Below are 17,978 nucleotides of genomic sequence, written 5' to 3' on the forward strand. Positions count from 1 at the left end.
ATCTGTTAAATTGTTTAATTAATCTAATACCTGCCTAAACATTAAAGAAAATACTAGAATTCACTGTTTATCATCAGATATTAAACCACATATGGCATCAAAAATATTATATCAGTCTATATATTTTATTTAATGTAAGACCTAAATTGCTCTTTTCAATTACAAACTCATCATCAAACATGATCAACAACAAATAATAAAAAATTTGTAGCCAAATTATTAGAAACAATGAACTTTAATATTATAAAATTCTCAACAATTAATTTTAATATGTTGATAAGAATATTTATATGTTAAAGTTTGTTCTCTGTAATATTTTGGTTGCAATTTTTTTAATTATTTGTTGTTAATCATATTTGACAATAGGTATGTAATTAAAAATTCCAGCAAATGTATCAGTTGATGTCCTTCTAAATAGAAATTTCCCCAAGTCGTATATTAAAGGAAAGTCTGATTATGTAAAGAGTAATTTAGATCTTATATTAAGTGAAAATATAACATGATATACTATTTTTTGACACTATATGTGATTTAATCCCTAATGATAAATAGCAAATTTTAGTGTTTTTCTTTAATGTGTGGGTTAGTATTAAATTAATTAAATAATGTAGTAGATAAGGAGCAAGGATGGAATCATATTATTTTCGTTCTCCTAATATTATTTTTTAATTATCGATTGGATCTAAATGCTACAAGATAATTAATCTTAGAAACCTTAGGGGAGACTAGTAAAATAGTCAGAAACCTTAGGGGAGGTCTATGAAATTATCCCATATAGATATGACTTAGGGCAAAGAAGTAGAATCTTACTATCTCTCGATTGGTTTGTCAACTAATTAACTAAACTTGATGAATATTTTGTATTTGGCAAAATTAGTTCAACTCGTTAACAAATTTTTATTATATGTGGTTTAATAAATATACAAATTGGATTTGAACAGGACCATAGAGGAATATAGAGGTTTTCGGTTTTAAAATTCTTTTGTCCTCTCCTCACTTCTTAAATTCCACCTCTTTTTTATTAAAAAAGATTTAAAAAAAGTTAGATTTGAATCCAAATTCTCTTGTCCCTTCTCCACTTCTTAAATTCACCCAAATTTTTATCATACACGGTTTAGTAAATATACAAGTTCGATTTGAACAAGAAAATAGAAGAATATAGATGTTTTTAGGTTTTAAAAATTCTTCCATCCCCTCCCCATTTCTTAAATCCCACCACCTCCTTCCTTGCAAAAAATAAATAAATAAATGGAATTTGAACTCAAGTTTACCTACTTCTTCCCCACTTCCTAAATTTCATTCCCTCCCTGCAAAATTTTTTTTTAAAAAGGTTAGATTTGAACGCAATTTTGAGTTTGTTAAAATAAAATAATTAAAATAGAAATAAAAGTTTAAATATTAGATGGTTTAAAAAAAGTTGGATTTGAACGCAATTTCGAGTTTGTTAAAATAAAATAATTACAATAGAAATAAAAAGTTTGAAGCTTGATTAAGTTGACATATTTACATTCTATTTGTCGTATACTCAACACCTTGTACCAAAACATTTTTGTTGCTAAATGTAGATTATTCAAACCTCGAGGACTGTTGCTCAAATTCACCCATAAACCCTAAACCAAAATCTTGTTACCCTCTTCTCCCCTGCTTTTAACTGCCACAAGCTTTTCAATTTTATTTTAGGGTTTGTTTCTAATCCTTTCGGTTTTCGACAAAATTCAAATTACTTGTGAAGTAAACAGCAAAAAATTGAAGATTTCAGTGGTTAAACGACTAAATGACGTCGAGACCAGAGCTAAAAGCGCCGCCGGAAATTTTCTACAATGATGAGGAAGCTCGCAAATACACTTCCTCTTCTCGAATTATTGAAATTCAGGTATTTTTCCAAAACACTTTTGCTCAAGTATGCATTTTTATGAATAAATGCATGTTGATAATTTATATTAAGGTTTTTATGGCGGTGTAATTGGGTTTTTGAAGGCGCAATTGACAGAGAGAGCACTGGAACTGCTGGCTTTGCCGGACGATGGAGTTCCTAAGTTACTTCTTGATATAGGTAGCTCAATTGATCTACTAATTTTGGATTTTTAATTGTATTGTGGGTTTTGTGTAAATGGAGTTTTGCTGCGTGGGAACAGATATAAACACATACATACATATATATATATATGTATGTATGTATATATATATGTATGTATATATATGTATATATGTATGTGTATATATATATCCACACGTGTGCGTGTGTGTGTGTGTGTGTGTTTTCAAATGATACTATGCATTGGTTTTTAGGCAAAAATGCTGTAGAATTTACTTCTCGATATGTGCAAGAAGAAATTGATGCTTGTAGTCGTATATGGATCATGTGTGTGTATTGGCTAGGGAAGTGAGAAATGGTTCCACGTGCATGTGCATTCGTCTGTGTATGTGAAGCCCAATTGGTGTATGTTCAGAAGTGTGACCATTGAAGCGGTGAGCCAAGAATAGGTTCAAGACCTTAAGATGTAAGTAGTGTGCTGTAATTGTCCTGAGACAACAATGCAAGATAGTATGTTAGAGATCTTGAAGGGACCTGCAAATGTAGTGGTACATAGATTTTTAGTTGGCTTCACCATTGCAAGATGTGAATGATGTGATCCTCACTATTTCATTTAATTAATATTTCATGTCTTAGTGGATTGAATGAATGAGGGGGGATCATCTGAATCCTGTGTTTTACATGATTGCCAATGTAACTCTAGGCGGCTTATCTGATGCTTTGGTATGTTTACAAGCAGAAAAGGCTCTTTCTAGGATTATGTTTTGAAAGTTCTGCTTACCAATGAAAATGCCATAAAATATGAACTGTTACAGTCAGTATCTTTGGGAAGTTTTTCATCCACCTTGGCTCAATATTCCTCTGTTGTGTAATGTATCTAGACTTATCTCATTTTTGTATCTCTCTTCATGTACGTATCGGCTCTGAATTTTGGTGTGAATGGTTGTTCTAGATCTTTCAGTCAATGTTTTTTTGGCAACTAATAGTTGCTCCTTTTATGTCTTAGGCTGTGGGTCGGGACTGAGTGGTGAGACATTGACTGAGAGTGGACACCAATGGATTGGTTTTGATATATCACCATCAATGCTCGGTATGTGAATTTAGTCTTTATTCAGACTAACTTTTGGATATATATATATATATTTTTTTTTTCATTACTTTGTATTATGCAATGGTTGCACTCTAATAAATTAGATGTTGCATTGGAGCGTGAGGCTGAGGGTGATCTCATACTGGGTGACATGGGCCAGGTATGCACCAAGTTTAGACTACTTTTAAGATCTAATATGTCAAAACCCTTGGTTACTTGTTACCACTTTCCTATTTAATTGAAAAGTGGGAAACTTGGAAAATGAACAAGATAACCAGTTTTTGTTGTTGGATGATAATCTATCCACTCCCTAGAAGATTATTTTCTATGATGCTTTTATAAATTTGCAAAAGATGGTCCTTTAGATAAAAATAGCTGTCACATGAGGCCAAGCGGTTTGCTTCTTTCATTTCTGATACTGAAGTAATATGATATATGCATTATTTGGTTACAGGGTTTAGGTGTTCGACCTGGAGTTATTGATGGAGCCATCAGTATCTCTGCTGTTCAGGTTTGCTTTTGACAGCTATATTTTTTTTTCTGGAGGCCCTTTTGTTTCAACGTACTTCTGGAGAATATTCTGTCTTGCAACTCTAGTAACACCTTTTAGTTAAAACTTAATGGGCTCAGGCACCTTGATTTAGGCCATTTTGCATGTTATTGAAACTAAATCCGTAGAAATTCCAATCCTGCATGCTTCTATGGCATTGAGCTAGTGACTAGGGGAGCTCATCAGCTCATCTTGTGCCTGCTAAGCTTACATGTTGTAAAACTTTTATTGGAAAGTTTTCACTGGGGAAATTTTGATGCAAAGTAGCAATTTGACGCTCCAAATATCCCATTTTTTTCAATTAATGGCTCAAAAGATCTGTTAATTCTTTGTCGATAAAATAAAGTAGAAGGGCCTGACTTAAACTACAAAAAACCAATTGGTCTTGAGTGTCTCTAAAGCTCGATTACTAGTACACCAAAAATGTTCTGGCGCATGGGACAGATAAGTCCTTAGTTGTTGACTTTCATGCCACTTGAAATCCATTATCTGCCATAGCTACTATACAGCTTGGACTGTGGTTGTCAACATTTCAACCCCATGTTCACAATGCCTATTGCATGAACAAACCAAACCCCGTCGTATCTCAATCATTGCATTTCTACTTTTATCTAGTGGAAAGAAATTTTTTATAGGAATATTGTGAATGCGTGGATTGATGATCACTTCTACCTCATCAGCCCATGTCACAAACTAAATTTATTCTGCTTTACCTGTCCCCTGCTTTATGGTAAGAGAGAGTATTAATTTCTGCTTCTTTCTGATGATGAAGCATGTTTTTTTGTTTGGTCTGCTCTACTGCTGATCCAGAAAGCTGAGCAATTTGTCCTAGTCATTATTTTTCGCCTTAGGAGGTCTCCAGAGCATAAGCAACTTTTTAAACTAGTACCTGTCATACAGGTGTCAGTTCTCAGCTTGATTATCATAGTATGGACTTTGTTTTACTTAATGCATTTCTAGATGGTGTATCTTCCTTGTTGTATTGAGTATCTGTGATTATGCTATACTTTGTTTATGTGAAACTATGTCTTTCACCAGCAGAGCTTACATTTGAGAATGACAATTGCTCATTTCTTTGACAACTTTATTTGGACAAACAGTGGTTGTGCAATGCGGACAAATCCTGTCATGAGCCTCGGAAAAGATTGAAGTATGTTTGTATCCAGTTGCCAACCTTTACCTTGATTTGGTTACAGAATAATGCAGTCTACATGGTTGCAGTTTAACGTGCTTTAATTGGCATAATATCTTTCGCAGGTCCTTCTTTGAGTCATTGTACAGATGTCTGGCAAGGGGTGCAAGAGCAGTGTTTCAAGTATATCCTGAAAATCTTGCTCAACGTGAACTGATCCTAGGTTATGCCATGCGAGCTGGATTTGCTGGTGGTGTAGTTGTTGACTTCCCACACAGGTTAATTGATATGTGATTCATTGACTACCCCTGTTTCAAGTTTCTCAGATTGACAACAGAAGAAAAAATGATAAGGAAACAGGGGGAATCAACAGGTTTCAGGCTTAATAACTATTGGTTTACATTTTAAATAATTTCATGGTCTTAATAGTTTGAAATGCGCAGCATTTACTTGCATTGTTTCGTATTACGGATTAGGCTTGACAAATTATGATTCAACTCAAAGGAACAATATTTTCCATAATTGTACAAAGATTTAAAAAATAATTCGGCAATAATTCCTGGAGATTCATATTCATAAAACTAAAGCCTATTTCAGAGTGTTATTTTGATTATTTCAGAGTATTATTTTGATTATTTTGATCTCTCATTCTATTCGCCAATTGACTTTAAATTTGGCTTGCATGACCACAGAAATATAAGATAACCTGGTATTTGGATTTTAACAAGTATCAAAGCACTTAAAATATCACCAACTCAAATAAGATTTAAAACAGTTACAATTGTGTTAGTTGATTTTTTGGCATAAAACGATTTGCTACCCTGGGGAGATTAGTTTGTTTAGCTTCTGTGGAATTTCTATCTGCATGGAACTTTCAATTGTATTTAAGAAAGCTTGCTTTTACCATTTCTGGTAGACCTCTGTTGTGAAGACTAATCAATTAGATACTCATGTTGGGGTTGTCACGTGTGAACTTTCAAATGTCTGGTCTTGTTTGCACATATCTGAAGATCTTTCATCACCCCTGCATCAGTTGGTTATTACATTGATTGCTGGATACCAAGGGCGTGGCATAGTTTAAACATAGTATTCTTTTGTGGAAACTTCCTTTTTGGTTCTAATATGCTCAAATTTTGTCACCAACCAAGTCAAACAATTCTGCACAGTATCTTGAAGAACTTCAGGAGTGGCTAAAATCTGGCTTTTAATGAACACCTTAGAATATGAAATCAAGATTTTATTAGGAATTTGCTGCTACAGAACAATCTGGAAGTCGCACATGGGATATCTTAGATTAATTTTTATGGAATACTCACAGTTGTTCCCTTTGCAATTTGTCTTTTTTCACTAATTTGAGGTCCTCTTTTCTCTAACAGCGCCAAGAGAAGAAAAGAATACCTGGTGCTTACTTGTGGTCCGCCATCCTTGAGCAGTGCAACTCCGAAAGCAAAAGGTGAAGATGAAGAGAGTTGTTCTGATGAAGAAAGTAGTGGAGATGAAGAAAATCAGACAGTGAGTTTCGTTGCAACATTTGGTTATTTGCATTGAAGAATTTTATTGACTGACAACTTAAAGCTTTATTACTTCCACTAAGTATCTCTCCACCCCATTTTCCTGGATGCAGGTTTCTATATCAGATAGGCATAGACCGAGGAAGAAGCAAAAATTAAATAAGAAAGTGAAGGGAAGAGAATGGGTGTTGAGGAAGAAAGAACAAATGAGAAGAAAAGGAAATGCTGTGCCTCAAGATACAAAATACACTGCACGCAAGCGAAAAGCTCGCTTTTGATCACTTATCAGGTGGTACTTTAAAGCGCCATCCTGAGTTTGAGACCCAAAAAAAAGGGAAAAAAAATGAAAGTCTTTGTTTGTTTTCTTGAAGCAGTGAGAGATAGTTATAGAGATCTGATGCGGCATTCTTACCTTTTGTATGGAGCTACCAATAGAGTTTTAAGGATTATGTAAGAAATATTTGAGTTTTGCACACTATATTTTCTTTAGCTTCTCGCAGATTTGAACCACCCAAACCCAAAAAAAACAACTGGGGTGACCAAGAAAATTTTTGTACTGCATATTTAGCTTAGGAGGAAACGGAGCTGGCTTGCGACCAAGGCCTGGCCTTCTTTCTTGAGGTAATTCCTTGCCTTCTGGAGCAAATCTATGCACAGCAGTTTTGGAGTTCAAATTATATGATACTCAGCTCACCTCTTCGTTAAAAATAGGCTAATATTAGGAGTCAATGAGACTAATTATTGAGTCGTTTGAACAATTGCCTATTTTGCTACATTAGTTGGAGGAAAAATATACGAGTCTGAAACAGGATCGGTGCCTCAGCAATTGCGAGATAGTGTCTAGTGTGTATACTGAAATAGTAAATATATGCATGCACTAAAACAAGGAGTGTATATACTGAAACTGCAAGTAGCTATTGGAGGTACACTTCAACTCATCCGTGAGACCTGCCATATTTTCAATCTCCACTGCACGAGATTCAACTAGAGAGATCCATTTTTTTTTTTTTTTGGCTTAACTAGAGAGATCTTAGCCTCAGATTGTTTGCTAAAATAGTCTATGACAGTTGTTGAGAAACTCGTCAAAACGCAACATTAACCAGAGGGCAACAAATTCTTTACTGGTTGCAGAGAATTCCTTCTCCTAGAGTAAGAAACCCTTCAAGGCTGTTGCACTCTTTTAATTGGCTCAAAAGTTTGCCATTCCTCAATTTTGAGTCACGGTTTCCAATTTTAGCAACTTCGAAAGTGTCAGATGTCTGAGTTGACAAAATCACCCCAGGCTGAACAAGCCATGAAGGCTCGATAACACAAGACGAGAAAGGCTAGGAAACCTCTCTAATGTTGGCACTAGGCAGTAGGCACTGGATTCCAAACAAGTTTGGAATGACTTAGAATCACTTACCTCAATATCGCTGGGAGAGCTTGTCTATGATATTGTGATAGTCCACTTACATACCACAGCACATGAGGAGTACGACACACAAAAGCAGTTGCTTTACTTACCAATGCCTTGGCTCAAAGTCGCTGCTTTTTGTTATACGAAGGGATGTTTGGTGCGAGTAAGTTGTCGTATCATTGAATTTGATGATCCTCCCTAGGTCCTCAACATCACCACCATTGGTTACTGCCAGATTCCAAATTAATCAGCCAAAGGGGGTCTGTAAGACTGCATAAACACGTTGTCTTCAAGTGTCTTCAAATTCATCAATCCATCCAACCACATTTAATCATCGTCATGGACATCAAACTTTAAGAGGAAAATAAGATGCTTCAAAATTTTAAATTTCCAATGACATTTCGTGTGGTAACTGTACAAGCAAGATCTCGGCGATGCTCAACTGGATACCACTCAATTGGTATTAGACCGACACAAGTATTGAGTTGAAGTTATACCAGCTGACAAGTCTAAATTGTGGGGACAAGTAAACATAAAGTAATAATAAAACCGGTAAAAGGAAATTGAAGGAAAAGTTGAACCTGATCACTTTTCACCTTTTACTTCAGTAAAGTTGAACCTTATTTTCACTTCAGTAAAGTTGAGTAGGCTTCCTACGAATAGGCAAGTCCTCTGGAGAAATTACGCTTCGCACTCCCTCCTCACTAAGAGACCCAAGGCCGAACAAACCCCCACCGTAGTAAGAGACCGAAGGTGCACTTTTCAGTTTTCACTTTTCACTTAAGTAAAGTTGAAAACCTTATTTTCACTTCAGTAAAGTTGAGGAGGCTTCCTACGCGAATAGGCAAGTTCTCTGGAGAAATTACGCTTCACACTCCCTCCTCACTAAGAGACCTAAGGCCAAAGAAAACCCCCACCGTAGTAAGAGACCGAAGGTGAGATGGGCTGGCTGCAAATTTTAATTACCAGATTGACATCCAAAATGGTGTAATGAATCATCCTCCACAAGAGGTAAACCTGACAGAAGATTAGGCGAGAGAGCAATGGCAGTAGATGGGTAGGAACAATTGATAGATGGATTGAATGGAAGAATGAGTGAATCAAGTACGAGAACGAGTGGATCAACAACGGCATTTTCCAAAATAGAAGCAGATTGGCCAGGTGAAGGATCGATTTGGCCAACGTACAGGTATGTGTGAAAAAATTTGAAGGCAGAAACCGTAGAAAATCCATGAAACCTGATTATGTTCGCATAGGCTAAGAAAAGGGGAAGAAATCATAGAAAATCCATGAAACTTATTTATGTTCACATAGGCTAAGAAAAAGCGGAAAATGAAAATTTTCAATGTGATTATGTTATGGTAAATGCATGAAACAGCATTCTATGTTATATTGGGTGCATTTTTTGGTTAAGAATTGAGACTTGTTAGTATGGAAACTAAGCCCATTTGATTTTGGACTTGGAAATGGACATGGACCTGGGATAAAAATTTTTTTTTTTTGGCTTGTCTATGGCTAGCAGGGAGGTGTGAGGAGGTCCCGATGGAATGGGAAGTGAAGGCAAAGGGGTGAGACAATAGTGCAAAATTACAAGTATTACAATAATATGCTTATCAGTAGCAAAAAAAAGACATAGTGATGAGATTACGTATATATCTAAACAGGTAATATACAGCACCAGTTCTTCGATGTATATGGTGAGGGAGATAGTGAAGGGACTGAATGATGACCAGGTCAAGGCAGTGGAAAGCATAGGATTCGGATCTATCTTGCATTTTAATCAATTTGACATAAATATGGAGCTGTTGTCATGGCTCATTGAGAGGTTTGATGCAAGCAAAAAAACACTGAATGTGCATGGATATAACCCCCAGATTACTCCACGGGATGTGGAGTACATTCTAGGACTTAAAAGTCATGGAATGCAACTGATGGTAAGTACACATGGCGTTGACCAGAAAATTGAGAGGGAGCTAAATATAGATGTTACTAGAAACCAGGTCAGTTTGGTAAATTTGGGGAGGAACATACAACAATTGGATAGCAGTGGGGCAGAGTTTAAAGTGAAATTTGTTCTATATTTGATAGGTAGATTACTGGCACCACCCATAGGCTATGGCATCAGTAGAACTCTAATTCCTGCGGTGGCAAAGGTGGACCTACTAGAAATGATAAACTGGTCTAAGTACGTTTTAGATGAATTGGCCAACGACATAGCGAACAGAGTAGAGAAACCATTTCCAGAAGTGGGAGGCTGCATGGTTTTCTTGATGGTGAGCTCAATTTGCTGTTTAAAAGTTGGAGTTGCATTTACATTTTGGCAACTAACTTGGTATCGATTTGTGATGCTAGATATTCTACTTAGAGCATGTGAATTTGAGGAGATGTAAGCCTATTCTAATGAGCATGAGGCCAATGCCACGAATCTGGTATTGGGTTGAAACTGATTTGAAATTCAGAATAATAGAACTCCAAGGTGCTGGATTATTTGATGGCAATGAGGTAGGATTTCGTAAAAAATAAATGCAATGATCATATACTTATGTCGATTAAGTTTCCTAAAATTGGCTTGTTATTGTAGGTTGATGTTATAGTGGCTGAGAGAGTAGTTGACCGAAAGTTATATGATGAAGAAAAAACTGAAAAAGGTTGTGCAGACCAATTAACAGCTGACGCATTGCGAGGTGTGCAGATGGCTATGATGAAATTAGGAGGCCAGCAAGAGGAATTGGAAGCGAAGATATTTAGGCTAGAGACGAAGATAATGATAGAGCGGTTATTTTGCACACTTTGCACTATTATTTTGTCCTAATTATGGCTACTCATGGTGCTAAAAATTGGGATTTTACTCATATTTGATATTTGTGTGTAAATTATAGGTGATTGGTGTAAAAAGTGCTTTCACAAGGCAAATTTTCAGAAAACTCTTTATTTTATGGCGTGCCCACGCCAGAAACTAAAGAGACTCACCCAAAAGCTGGACCCACAGGCTTGGTAGCAGCTAAAGTGGGCAATTAGAAGGCTGGGTCCACGTGGACCAGACGCATAGGATTAAAACTCCAAAAGGGTTAGCTTTTGTGGGATAAATTGAATCAGATGTGGGTGGACTTCTACTACTAGCGGCGCTACAAATAAGAAGAAGCCAGATTCACGTGATATCAATACCTTAGTTTTAGTTTTTTTTTGCCAGATCTGTCAGACGTTTGCTTTTCTATTAGGTAGCAATCAATTAGGCTAGCTTTTGTTTCTTTTCACCGTCATACGCTTTTTCCCTTTTTCTCTTCGGCAGCAATTAGAATAGCCTTTTGCTTTATAATTGCAGCTCCAATACGAAGACGAAGCCAGGTTTCCCTTTGTTATTTTTTCGATTAATTCACCTTCCCCAATTCCTCGACAATTAATTTCTGGGCAATTGTGTGGATAATATTAATCAAATCATGCGAGCTTGACATGATGAGGAGCGGCTAATTTTCTCCTCTACCCAAAGGTTGACGCGAAGGCGCGGTCCATAATATCTGTGAGATCTAATCGAATCTTCATTATTTCTTCCAATTTGCTGCTATTTGTGCGTTTTCTGAATTAATTGTTGATGGGTATTTTATTAATTGAATATCAACGGTTGGGTATTTGATTTAATTTAATAGCCTACTGTCACATTAACTAAATTGAATCCGTAATTGTTCGTTTAGTTGATATCTAGTGACAACCACCATAATTGGCTTTATGTTGGGGAAACGTAAGATCTAACTTAAATAAATCCTCTTAGCGTGTTTATTAGTTAGGGTTGGGTTCTTCTAGTTTTAATGTAATTGGGTAATTAAATTCCTACGGTCGTACTTAGGGTTGTTATCTGGTTAGAGAAGCAGTCAATGGTCGTACCTTGACTGTCGAAAAAGTAAGGAAGAACTGGTTATCAGAGCTTGTTGATAACTATAAACAACTTAGTGATGAATGGATGAAATATCTTTGCATCGATGATGATTTAATTGGACCGTGCTTGAGTAGTTGATCCTTTGGGTAGAATTTTATTAATTGCTATTTTTAAGAAATTGTACTTGTTTGAGTTAGCTCTTGAATTTTATTTATTTCATTTTTATTTTCATCCCATTAATTATCCCCCGATTTCATTCTATTGACTTGGAAAGAAATAATTTTCTACCCGCTCCCTGTGGAATCGACCCTACTTACCATTGTACGCAAAATTAATATTTTTATAGACAAATCTGGTATTCGGATCAAACAAACTTTTCGGGAACATGGTGAATCAAGTAATCCATTGCACACCTAGGGTCCTTGCTCCAGTACTTGGATTTGTTCTATAATTAATTGTGGTGGTAATTAGAACTTTTTAGTAATTATTATTGTACAGATTCGGCACCCGTCAATTTTTGGCGCCATTGCCGGGGAACGGTGTTTTGGTTAATTTTGTTTCTTTCTAAGTTGTTTTATTTGGATTTGTCTGGCATTTTTTTAGTTTATGCCTCGTTCTTCTCGTACAGGTGAATTGATTTTCGATCCAGAAGTATAAAAGACTTCACGCCGAACTAGGAAAGAAACCAGACAGCTCAGGGAGGAGCAATCTACTATTACATCTCAGGGACTTGATCCTGAGATTGAATTAACAGATTCAAGTGGTGATAGTTCAAGTGACCAAGGCCAAGAGGACATCCCTATGGCAAATGCGAGAACACTAGGGGAATTGACTGCTCTAGAATTGCCCTAGCAGCCTTTGTGCATCACATTCCCAACTTTGGCTGAAAATATCTCATTCGAATTGAAGTCGGGATTAATTCACCTCCTACCCACCTTCCATGGCCTCTCAGGTGAACAGCCCCATAAACACATCCAAGAGTTCGATGTGGTATGCTCTAGTATGAAACCTCCAGGAATTACTGAGGAGCAGATCAAACTCAGGGCATTCCCTTTTTCCCTCAAGGATGCAACGAAGGATTGGTTATACTACCTACCCGCAGGTAGTATCACAACATGGGCCCAACTTAAGAAGAAATTTTTGGAAAAATTCTTCCTTGCATCCCGGACTGTAAGTCTAAGAAAAGAGATATGCAGCATTAAGCAGTATCCTGGAGAATTCTTATATGACTATTGGGAGAGGTTCAATAAGTTATGCACTAGATGCCCACAGTATCAAATTAGTGAACAACTATTGATCCAATATTTCTACGAGGGACTCCAGGCGTCCGATAGGAGGATCATTGATGCTGCGAGTGGGGGAGCATTGGCAAACAAGACACCAAGGGAAGCATGGTTACTCATTGAATCGATGGCAGAGAATTCTCAACAGTTTAGCTTCCGTGAGAATAACCATACCCGTAGAGTCAATGAGGTAGAGACGTCGTTCATTCAACAGCAGATATCGGAGCTGACATCTTTTGTACAACAATTACCTATGGGAAACATGCATCAAGCAAATGCCTTTGGAATTTACACAAATGTGAGCCATCCCACTGACTCATGCCCTTTGTTGCAAGAGGATGAAGTTGAACAAGTGAACATGGTTGGAGATGTGTCCGTGCCTCGTAGGTAGTATGACCCATACTCCAACACGTACAATCCGGATTGGAGGGATCACCCCAACTTCAGCTATGGTAATAGGCCACATAATTCATTCTCCAATCGTCCACCAGGATTTCAGCAACTATGGCAACCAAAGCCACAACCTTTATCATCTAACTCAGGAAGTTCCTTGGAGGAAATTGTCAAGAGTTTGGTCACGACTACCACTCAGCTCCAGCAGGAGACTAGGGCTCTTGTCACGAATACTACGCAGTTTCAGCAGGACACCAGAGCAAGTATGAAAGACATGGAGACTCGAATGAGTCAAATGGCAACTGCTATTAATCGCTTGGAGTCCCACGTTTATGAGAAACTGCCATCACAACCCGAGACCAATCCCAGAAATGTAAGCACCATGACACTAAGGAGTGGCAAAGAGGTGGAGGGACTTAAATTGGTAAATTCGAAAAGCAAAAGTGAGGAGGCGATAGAAAAGTGAATTGAAGAGGAATGGCGTATTCGCGAAGAGCCTAAGGTAACATCTATTCCTTCGATCCCTATTAAATCTAATCTATCTCCTTTTCCTTGCAGGTTGAAAAAGACAGAGAGGGCAGAAAAGGAAAAAAAATCCTGGATGTGTTCCGCAAAGTTCAAGTAAGCATCCCCCGATTGGACGCGAACAAGCAGGTACCCAAGTATGCAAAGTTCTTGAAAGACTTGTGCGTTAACAAAAGAAAGCTAAGAGGTGATGAGAAAGTGATGGTAGAAGAAAATGTATCAACTGTACTTCAAAAGAAACTCCCACCCAAATGCGGGGATCCAGGTTTATTTACTATTCCCTATAAGTTTGGTCATTCTAGTATCAAGAATGCCATGATAGATTTAGGGGCTTCTATTAATGTGATGTCTAAGTCAATCTATGATTCCCTAAATTTAGGACCTTTAAAAGAAACGGGGGTAATAATTCAATTGGCTGATCGTACATGTGCTTATCCGGATGGGATAGTTGAGGATGTTTTAGTGCAAGTAGATAGATTAATTTTTCCTGCTGATTTTTATGTGCTTTACATGGATGATAGAAGTGCCTCAAATCCATCACCCATTATATTAGGAAGGCCATTCTTGAGTATTGCCCAAACTAAAATTGATGTTAGAAGGGTACTCTTACGATGAAATTTTATGGAAAAATAGTCCACTTTAATATTTTTGATACAACGAAACATCCTATTAATTCTCATTCTGTATTTGCTATTTATACCACTAATTCCCCTGTGCAAGAATTTTCTGAGTTTGCTTGTAGGGGTAAATTCAAAGTTGCTGCGAACAAGTACCATAGGATGAAAGCAATTCATGAGGTGAAAATGGAGAGAAAATTTAGGAAAAAAGTTGCACTCAATGGCCATGTGGATCCCGGAGGAGGGCCACCGATTACAAGGAAAATTCAATTACATCCAGACTAAAGAGTGGTGCTATGTCTAGCCAAAGACATTAAAAAAATGCGCTACTTGGAAGGCAACCCAAGGACTACAATATTAGTTGTTATCATTTTTCGTACTTTGTGATTTTTCAGTTCTATTTTTCTATTTTAACGATTTTTGTTGTGATTAACAGAAGACTAAGGTTTACAGGACATGCCCACGCCTTACAGGGGTACGCCAGATGCACTGTGCAAGTTGGGGGACTATCAGTTTCAAGGCGTGCCCACGCCTTGGAAGGGAATCTCTTAGACATTATTGAGACGCGATGGTTAGAAGACTATAACCTCCAAGGCGTGCCCACGCCTTCCAACCTTTGCGTCAACGAAAGTCAAACGGGACCAGGATCCTCTCTAATCCCACTTTTCTACTTTGTTTCCTTTATTGTTTTGTTTGGTCTTTTCAATTTCTTTTGTCTTAGTTTCCCCTGGTCTTCTCCTCCCCTTTTGCTTCACTCTCCCTGTGCGTGAAGTCTAGCGAACCCCAGTTTTGCAGCGCTGAAGGTTTTCGCACGTATTCAAATAGAGAGTTAGGCAGCTTTCTTTGCTCATACTGGATTCCAACCGCCACATCCTCCCCCTCCTTAGGGTCCCGCTGTGCCATCTCAATAGTCAGGGAAGTTTCGCTCCCTTTGTCCTTGCACTTTATTTGTCTTTGCTACATTGAGGACAATGTAGGTTTTAGGTGTGGGGGGGGATGGTTGCTATTGTTTCTTTCTACTTCCATTATTTTCCTTCATTCAAAAAAAAAAAGAGAAAAAATGGGAACAATCAGAAAAGAAGAAGAAAAAAAAACAAAGGGTAGTTAGTTGACTTTTTGTTTGCTATGATGAATTATACAATCATAGTGCATGAGTGTGTGATTAGATATACTAGCTATGTATTTTGTTTTCCCTTGACAGTGTTGTTAGATGTTGAATATGCTGGACTTTATCCATTCTTGAAACTTCTGAGAGTTTTTGAGCCCTATATGAGCATATTATTCTTATTTGCTCTATTTTTGTTTGATTGAATGGGTATTACACATGGTATTGGCATTCTAGAATTTGCTATTTTATACATGTCGAGACTACATTTTGTTGAACTGGATGCGTTTGAAATGATAAGGGCATTTAGGATTTAACCTTCTTTAGCTATCTACAAACCACGCCCTCATCTTATCTCTCAATAGTGAATCAATTTGAGCTTTTATCCATCTTTCTGTTTGCCAACCATGTTTGAAACCCCGAGAACTTTTTAGACTTCCTTGTGTTGTTAAGAGATGTCTGAAATTCATGGCTTATTCAAGGCGAGGGAATCAATGGTAGCAAGTGTTGGTTGGCAGATTTGATGCTGTATGGTGTTGTTTCTGTGCATCTGGGATCGGAAGCAAAGCAAAGGAAAAAAAAGGGAGACATTGTTAGCAAAATGGTGAACAGCCAACTCTGGCTCACAAGGCGTGCCCACGCCTTGCAAAGGTTGCTTTTCAAAAAAAAAAGAAGAAAAAAAAAGAGAGAAGTAAAATTCATCCCTTGCACAGTGGGTATAGCAAATGGAAATGCTTGCTTGTGAAATTCCCTGGTAAAGCTTTGTGGTTGTGAAGTGAATATCGGGCATTTTCTTGATACATTAGACCCTATCTGTACCATTTATCCCACCTTTTGCCTAAACCCCATTACAACCCTATGTAAGTCCCTTTGATTAGTGTATCTGGTTCACTTTTGAGTGGTAGAGATTTGATAAATGTGCAAACCTATGGTAATGTCATTCTGTGATGTTGATTTGAGTGTTCCCAGTGGTTATACATTCTCTTAAAATTGATGAGTATTACTGAGCACATTCTGTAGTTAAATTGACTGTCCAGTACATTCTCATTTCGACGACCTTGTCAGGGTTGCGGGATGCCTATGTTAATATAAATTACTATATGACCTTTGTTTTCTTGATTGTGTTTCTGAGTTCCGAAATGCTTGAGGACAAGCACTGTTTAGATGTGGGGGGATTTGATAGAGCGGTTATTTTGCACACTTTGCACCATTATTTTGTCCTAATTATGGCTACTCATGGTGCTAAGAATTGAGATTTTACTCATATTTGATATTTGTGTGTAAATTATAGGTGATTGGTGTAAAAAATGCTTTCACGAGCCAAATTTCTAAAAGATTCTTTATTTTATGGCGTGCCCACACCAGAAACTGAGGAGGCTCATCCAAAAGTCAGACCCGCGGGTTTGGTAGCAGCTAAAGTGGGCAATTAGAAGGTTGAGTCCACGTGGACCAGATGCATAGGATTAAAACTCCAAAAGGGTTAGCTTTTGTGGGATAAATTGAATCAGCTGCGGGTGGACTTCTACTACTGGCGGCACTACAAATAAGAAGAAGCTAGATTCACGTGATATCAATACCTTAGTTTTAGTTTTCTTTTGCCAGATCTGTCAAACGTTTGCTTTTCTTTTAGGTAGCAATCAATTAGGCTAGCTTTTGTTTCTTTTCACCGTCAAATGCTTTTTCCCTTTTTCTTTTCGGCAGCAATTAGAATAGTCTTTTACTTTGTAATTGCGGCTCCAATACGAAGACGAAACCAGGTTTCCCTTTGTTATTCTTTCGATTAATTCACCTTCCCCAATTCCTTGACAATTAATTTCTGGACAATTGTATGGATGATATTAATCAAATCACGCGAAATTGACATGATGAGGAGCAGCTAATTTTCTCCTCTACCCAAAGGTTGACGCGAAGGCGCGGTCCATAATATCTGTGAGATCTAATCGAATCTTCATTATTTCTTCCAATTTGCTGCTATTTGTGCGTTTTCTGAATTAATTGTTCATGGGTATTTTATTAATTGAATATCAACGGTTGGGTATTTGATTTAATTTAATAGCCTACTGTCACATTAACTAAATTGAATCCGTAATTGTTCGTTTAGTTGATATCTAGTGACAACCACCATAATTGGTTTTATGTTGGGGAAACGTAAGATCTAACTTAAATAAATCCTCTTAGCCTGTTTATTAGTTAGGGTTGGGCTCTTCTAGTTTCAATGTAATTGGGTAATTAAATTCCTACGGTCGTACCTATGATTGTTATCTGGTTAGAGAAGCAGTCAATGGTCGTACCTTGACTATCGAAAAAGTAAGAAAGAACTGGTTGTCAGAATTTGTTGATAACTATAACTAACCTAGTGATGAATAGATGAAATATCTTTGCATCGATGATCATTTAATTGGACCGTGCCTGAGTAGTTGATCCTTTGGGTAGAATTTTATTAATTGCTATTTTTAGGAAATTGTAC

The 17,978-nt window shown here is 37.2% G+C and overlaps 2 protein-coding genes and 1 non-coding gene across 3 annotated transcripts; 2 read left to right on the top strand and 1 right to left on the bottom strand.

Moving 5' to 3' along the window:
* The first annotated feature begins 1,547 nt into the window (after positions 1-1,547).
* Positions 1,548-6,992, top strand: LOC113727213 (18S rRNA (guanine-N(7))-methyltransferase RID2-like). The gene is made up of 9 exons (XM_027251242.2): positions 1,548-1,873; positions 1,978-2,053; positions 3,042-3,125; positions 3,230-3,285; positions 3,580-3,636; positions 4,776-4,825; positions 4,933-5,085; positions 6,184-6,319; positions 6,432-6,992. Exons 1-9 carry the CDS (start codon positions 1,775-1,777, stop codon positions 6,594-6,596), a joined length of 876 nt encoding a protein of 291 aa, XP_027107043.1. The 5' UTR covers positions 1,548-1,774; the 3' UTR covers positions 6,597-6,992.
* A 5,598-nt stretch (positions 6,993-12,590) lies between these two features.
* LOC113724276 (uncharacterized) lies at positions 12,591-13,730 on the top strand. Its single transcript, XM_027247195.2, has 2 exons — positions 12,591-13,254; positions 13,363-13,730. Exons 1-2 carry the CDS (start codon positions 12,591-12,593, stop codon positions 13,728-13,730), a joined length of 1,032 nt encoding a protein of 343 aa, XP_027102996.2.
* Positions 12,762-12,868, bottom strand: LOC113728284 (small nucleolar RNA R71). Its single transcript, XR_003458013.2, has one exon. It is a non-coding gene; the product is annotated as a small nucleolar RNA R71 (small nucleolar RNA).
* Positions 13,731-17,978: the final 4,248 nt, after the last annotated feature.

The sequence above is a fragment of the Coffea arabica genome, chromosome 2c (genome assembly GCF_036785885.1).
Source record: "Coffea arabica cultivar ET-39 chromosome 2c, Coffea Arabica ET-39 HiFi, whole genome shotgun sequence".
Taxonomy (NCBI): domain Eukaryota; kingdom Viridiplantae; phylum Streptophyta; class Magnoliopsida; order Gentianales; family Rubiaceae; genus Coffea; species Coffea arabica.

What these genes read in the sequence shown, in the direction of transcription:
- LOC113724276 (XM_027247195.2), top strand. Translation starts at nt 12,591, where the DNA reads ATGAAACCTCCAGGAATTACTGAGGAGCAGATCAAACTCAGGGCATTC. An exon ending in TGGAGATGTGTCCGTGCCTC is followed by an intron (nt 13,255 to 13,362) that starts GTAGGTAGTATG and finishes ATCGTCCACCAG; the next exon opens with GATTTCAGCAACTATGGCAA.
- LOC113727213 (XM_027251242.2), top strand. Translation starts at nt 1,775, where the DNA reads ATGACGTCGAGACCAGAGCTAAAAGCGCCGCCGGAAATTTTCTACAAT. An exon ending in TAAGTTACTTCTTGATATAG is followed by an intron (nt 2,054 to 3,041) that starts GTAGCTCAATTG and finishes TTTATGTCTTAG; the next exon opens with GCTGTGGGTCGGGACTGAGT. An exon ending in GAGATGAAGAAAATCAGACA is followed by an intron (nt 6,320 to 6,431) that starts GTGAGTTTCGTT and finishes TCCTGGATGCAG; the next exon opens with GTTTCTATATCAGATAGGCA.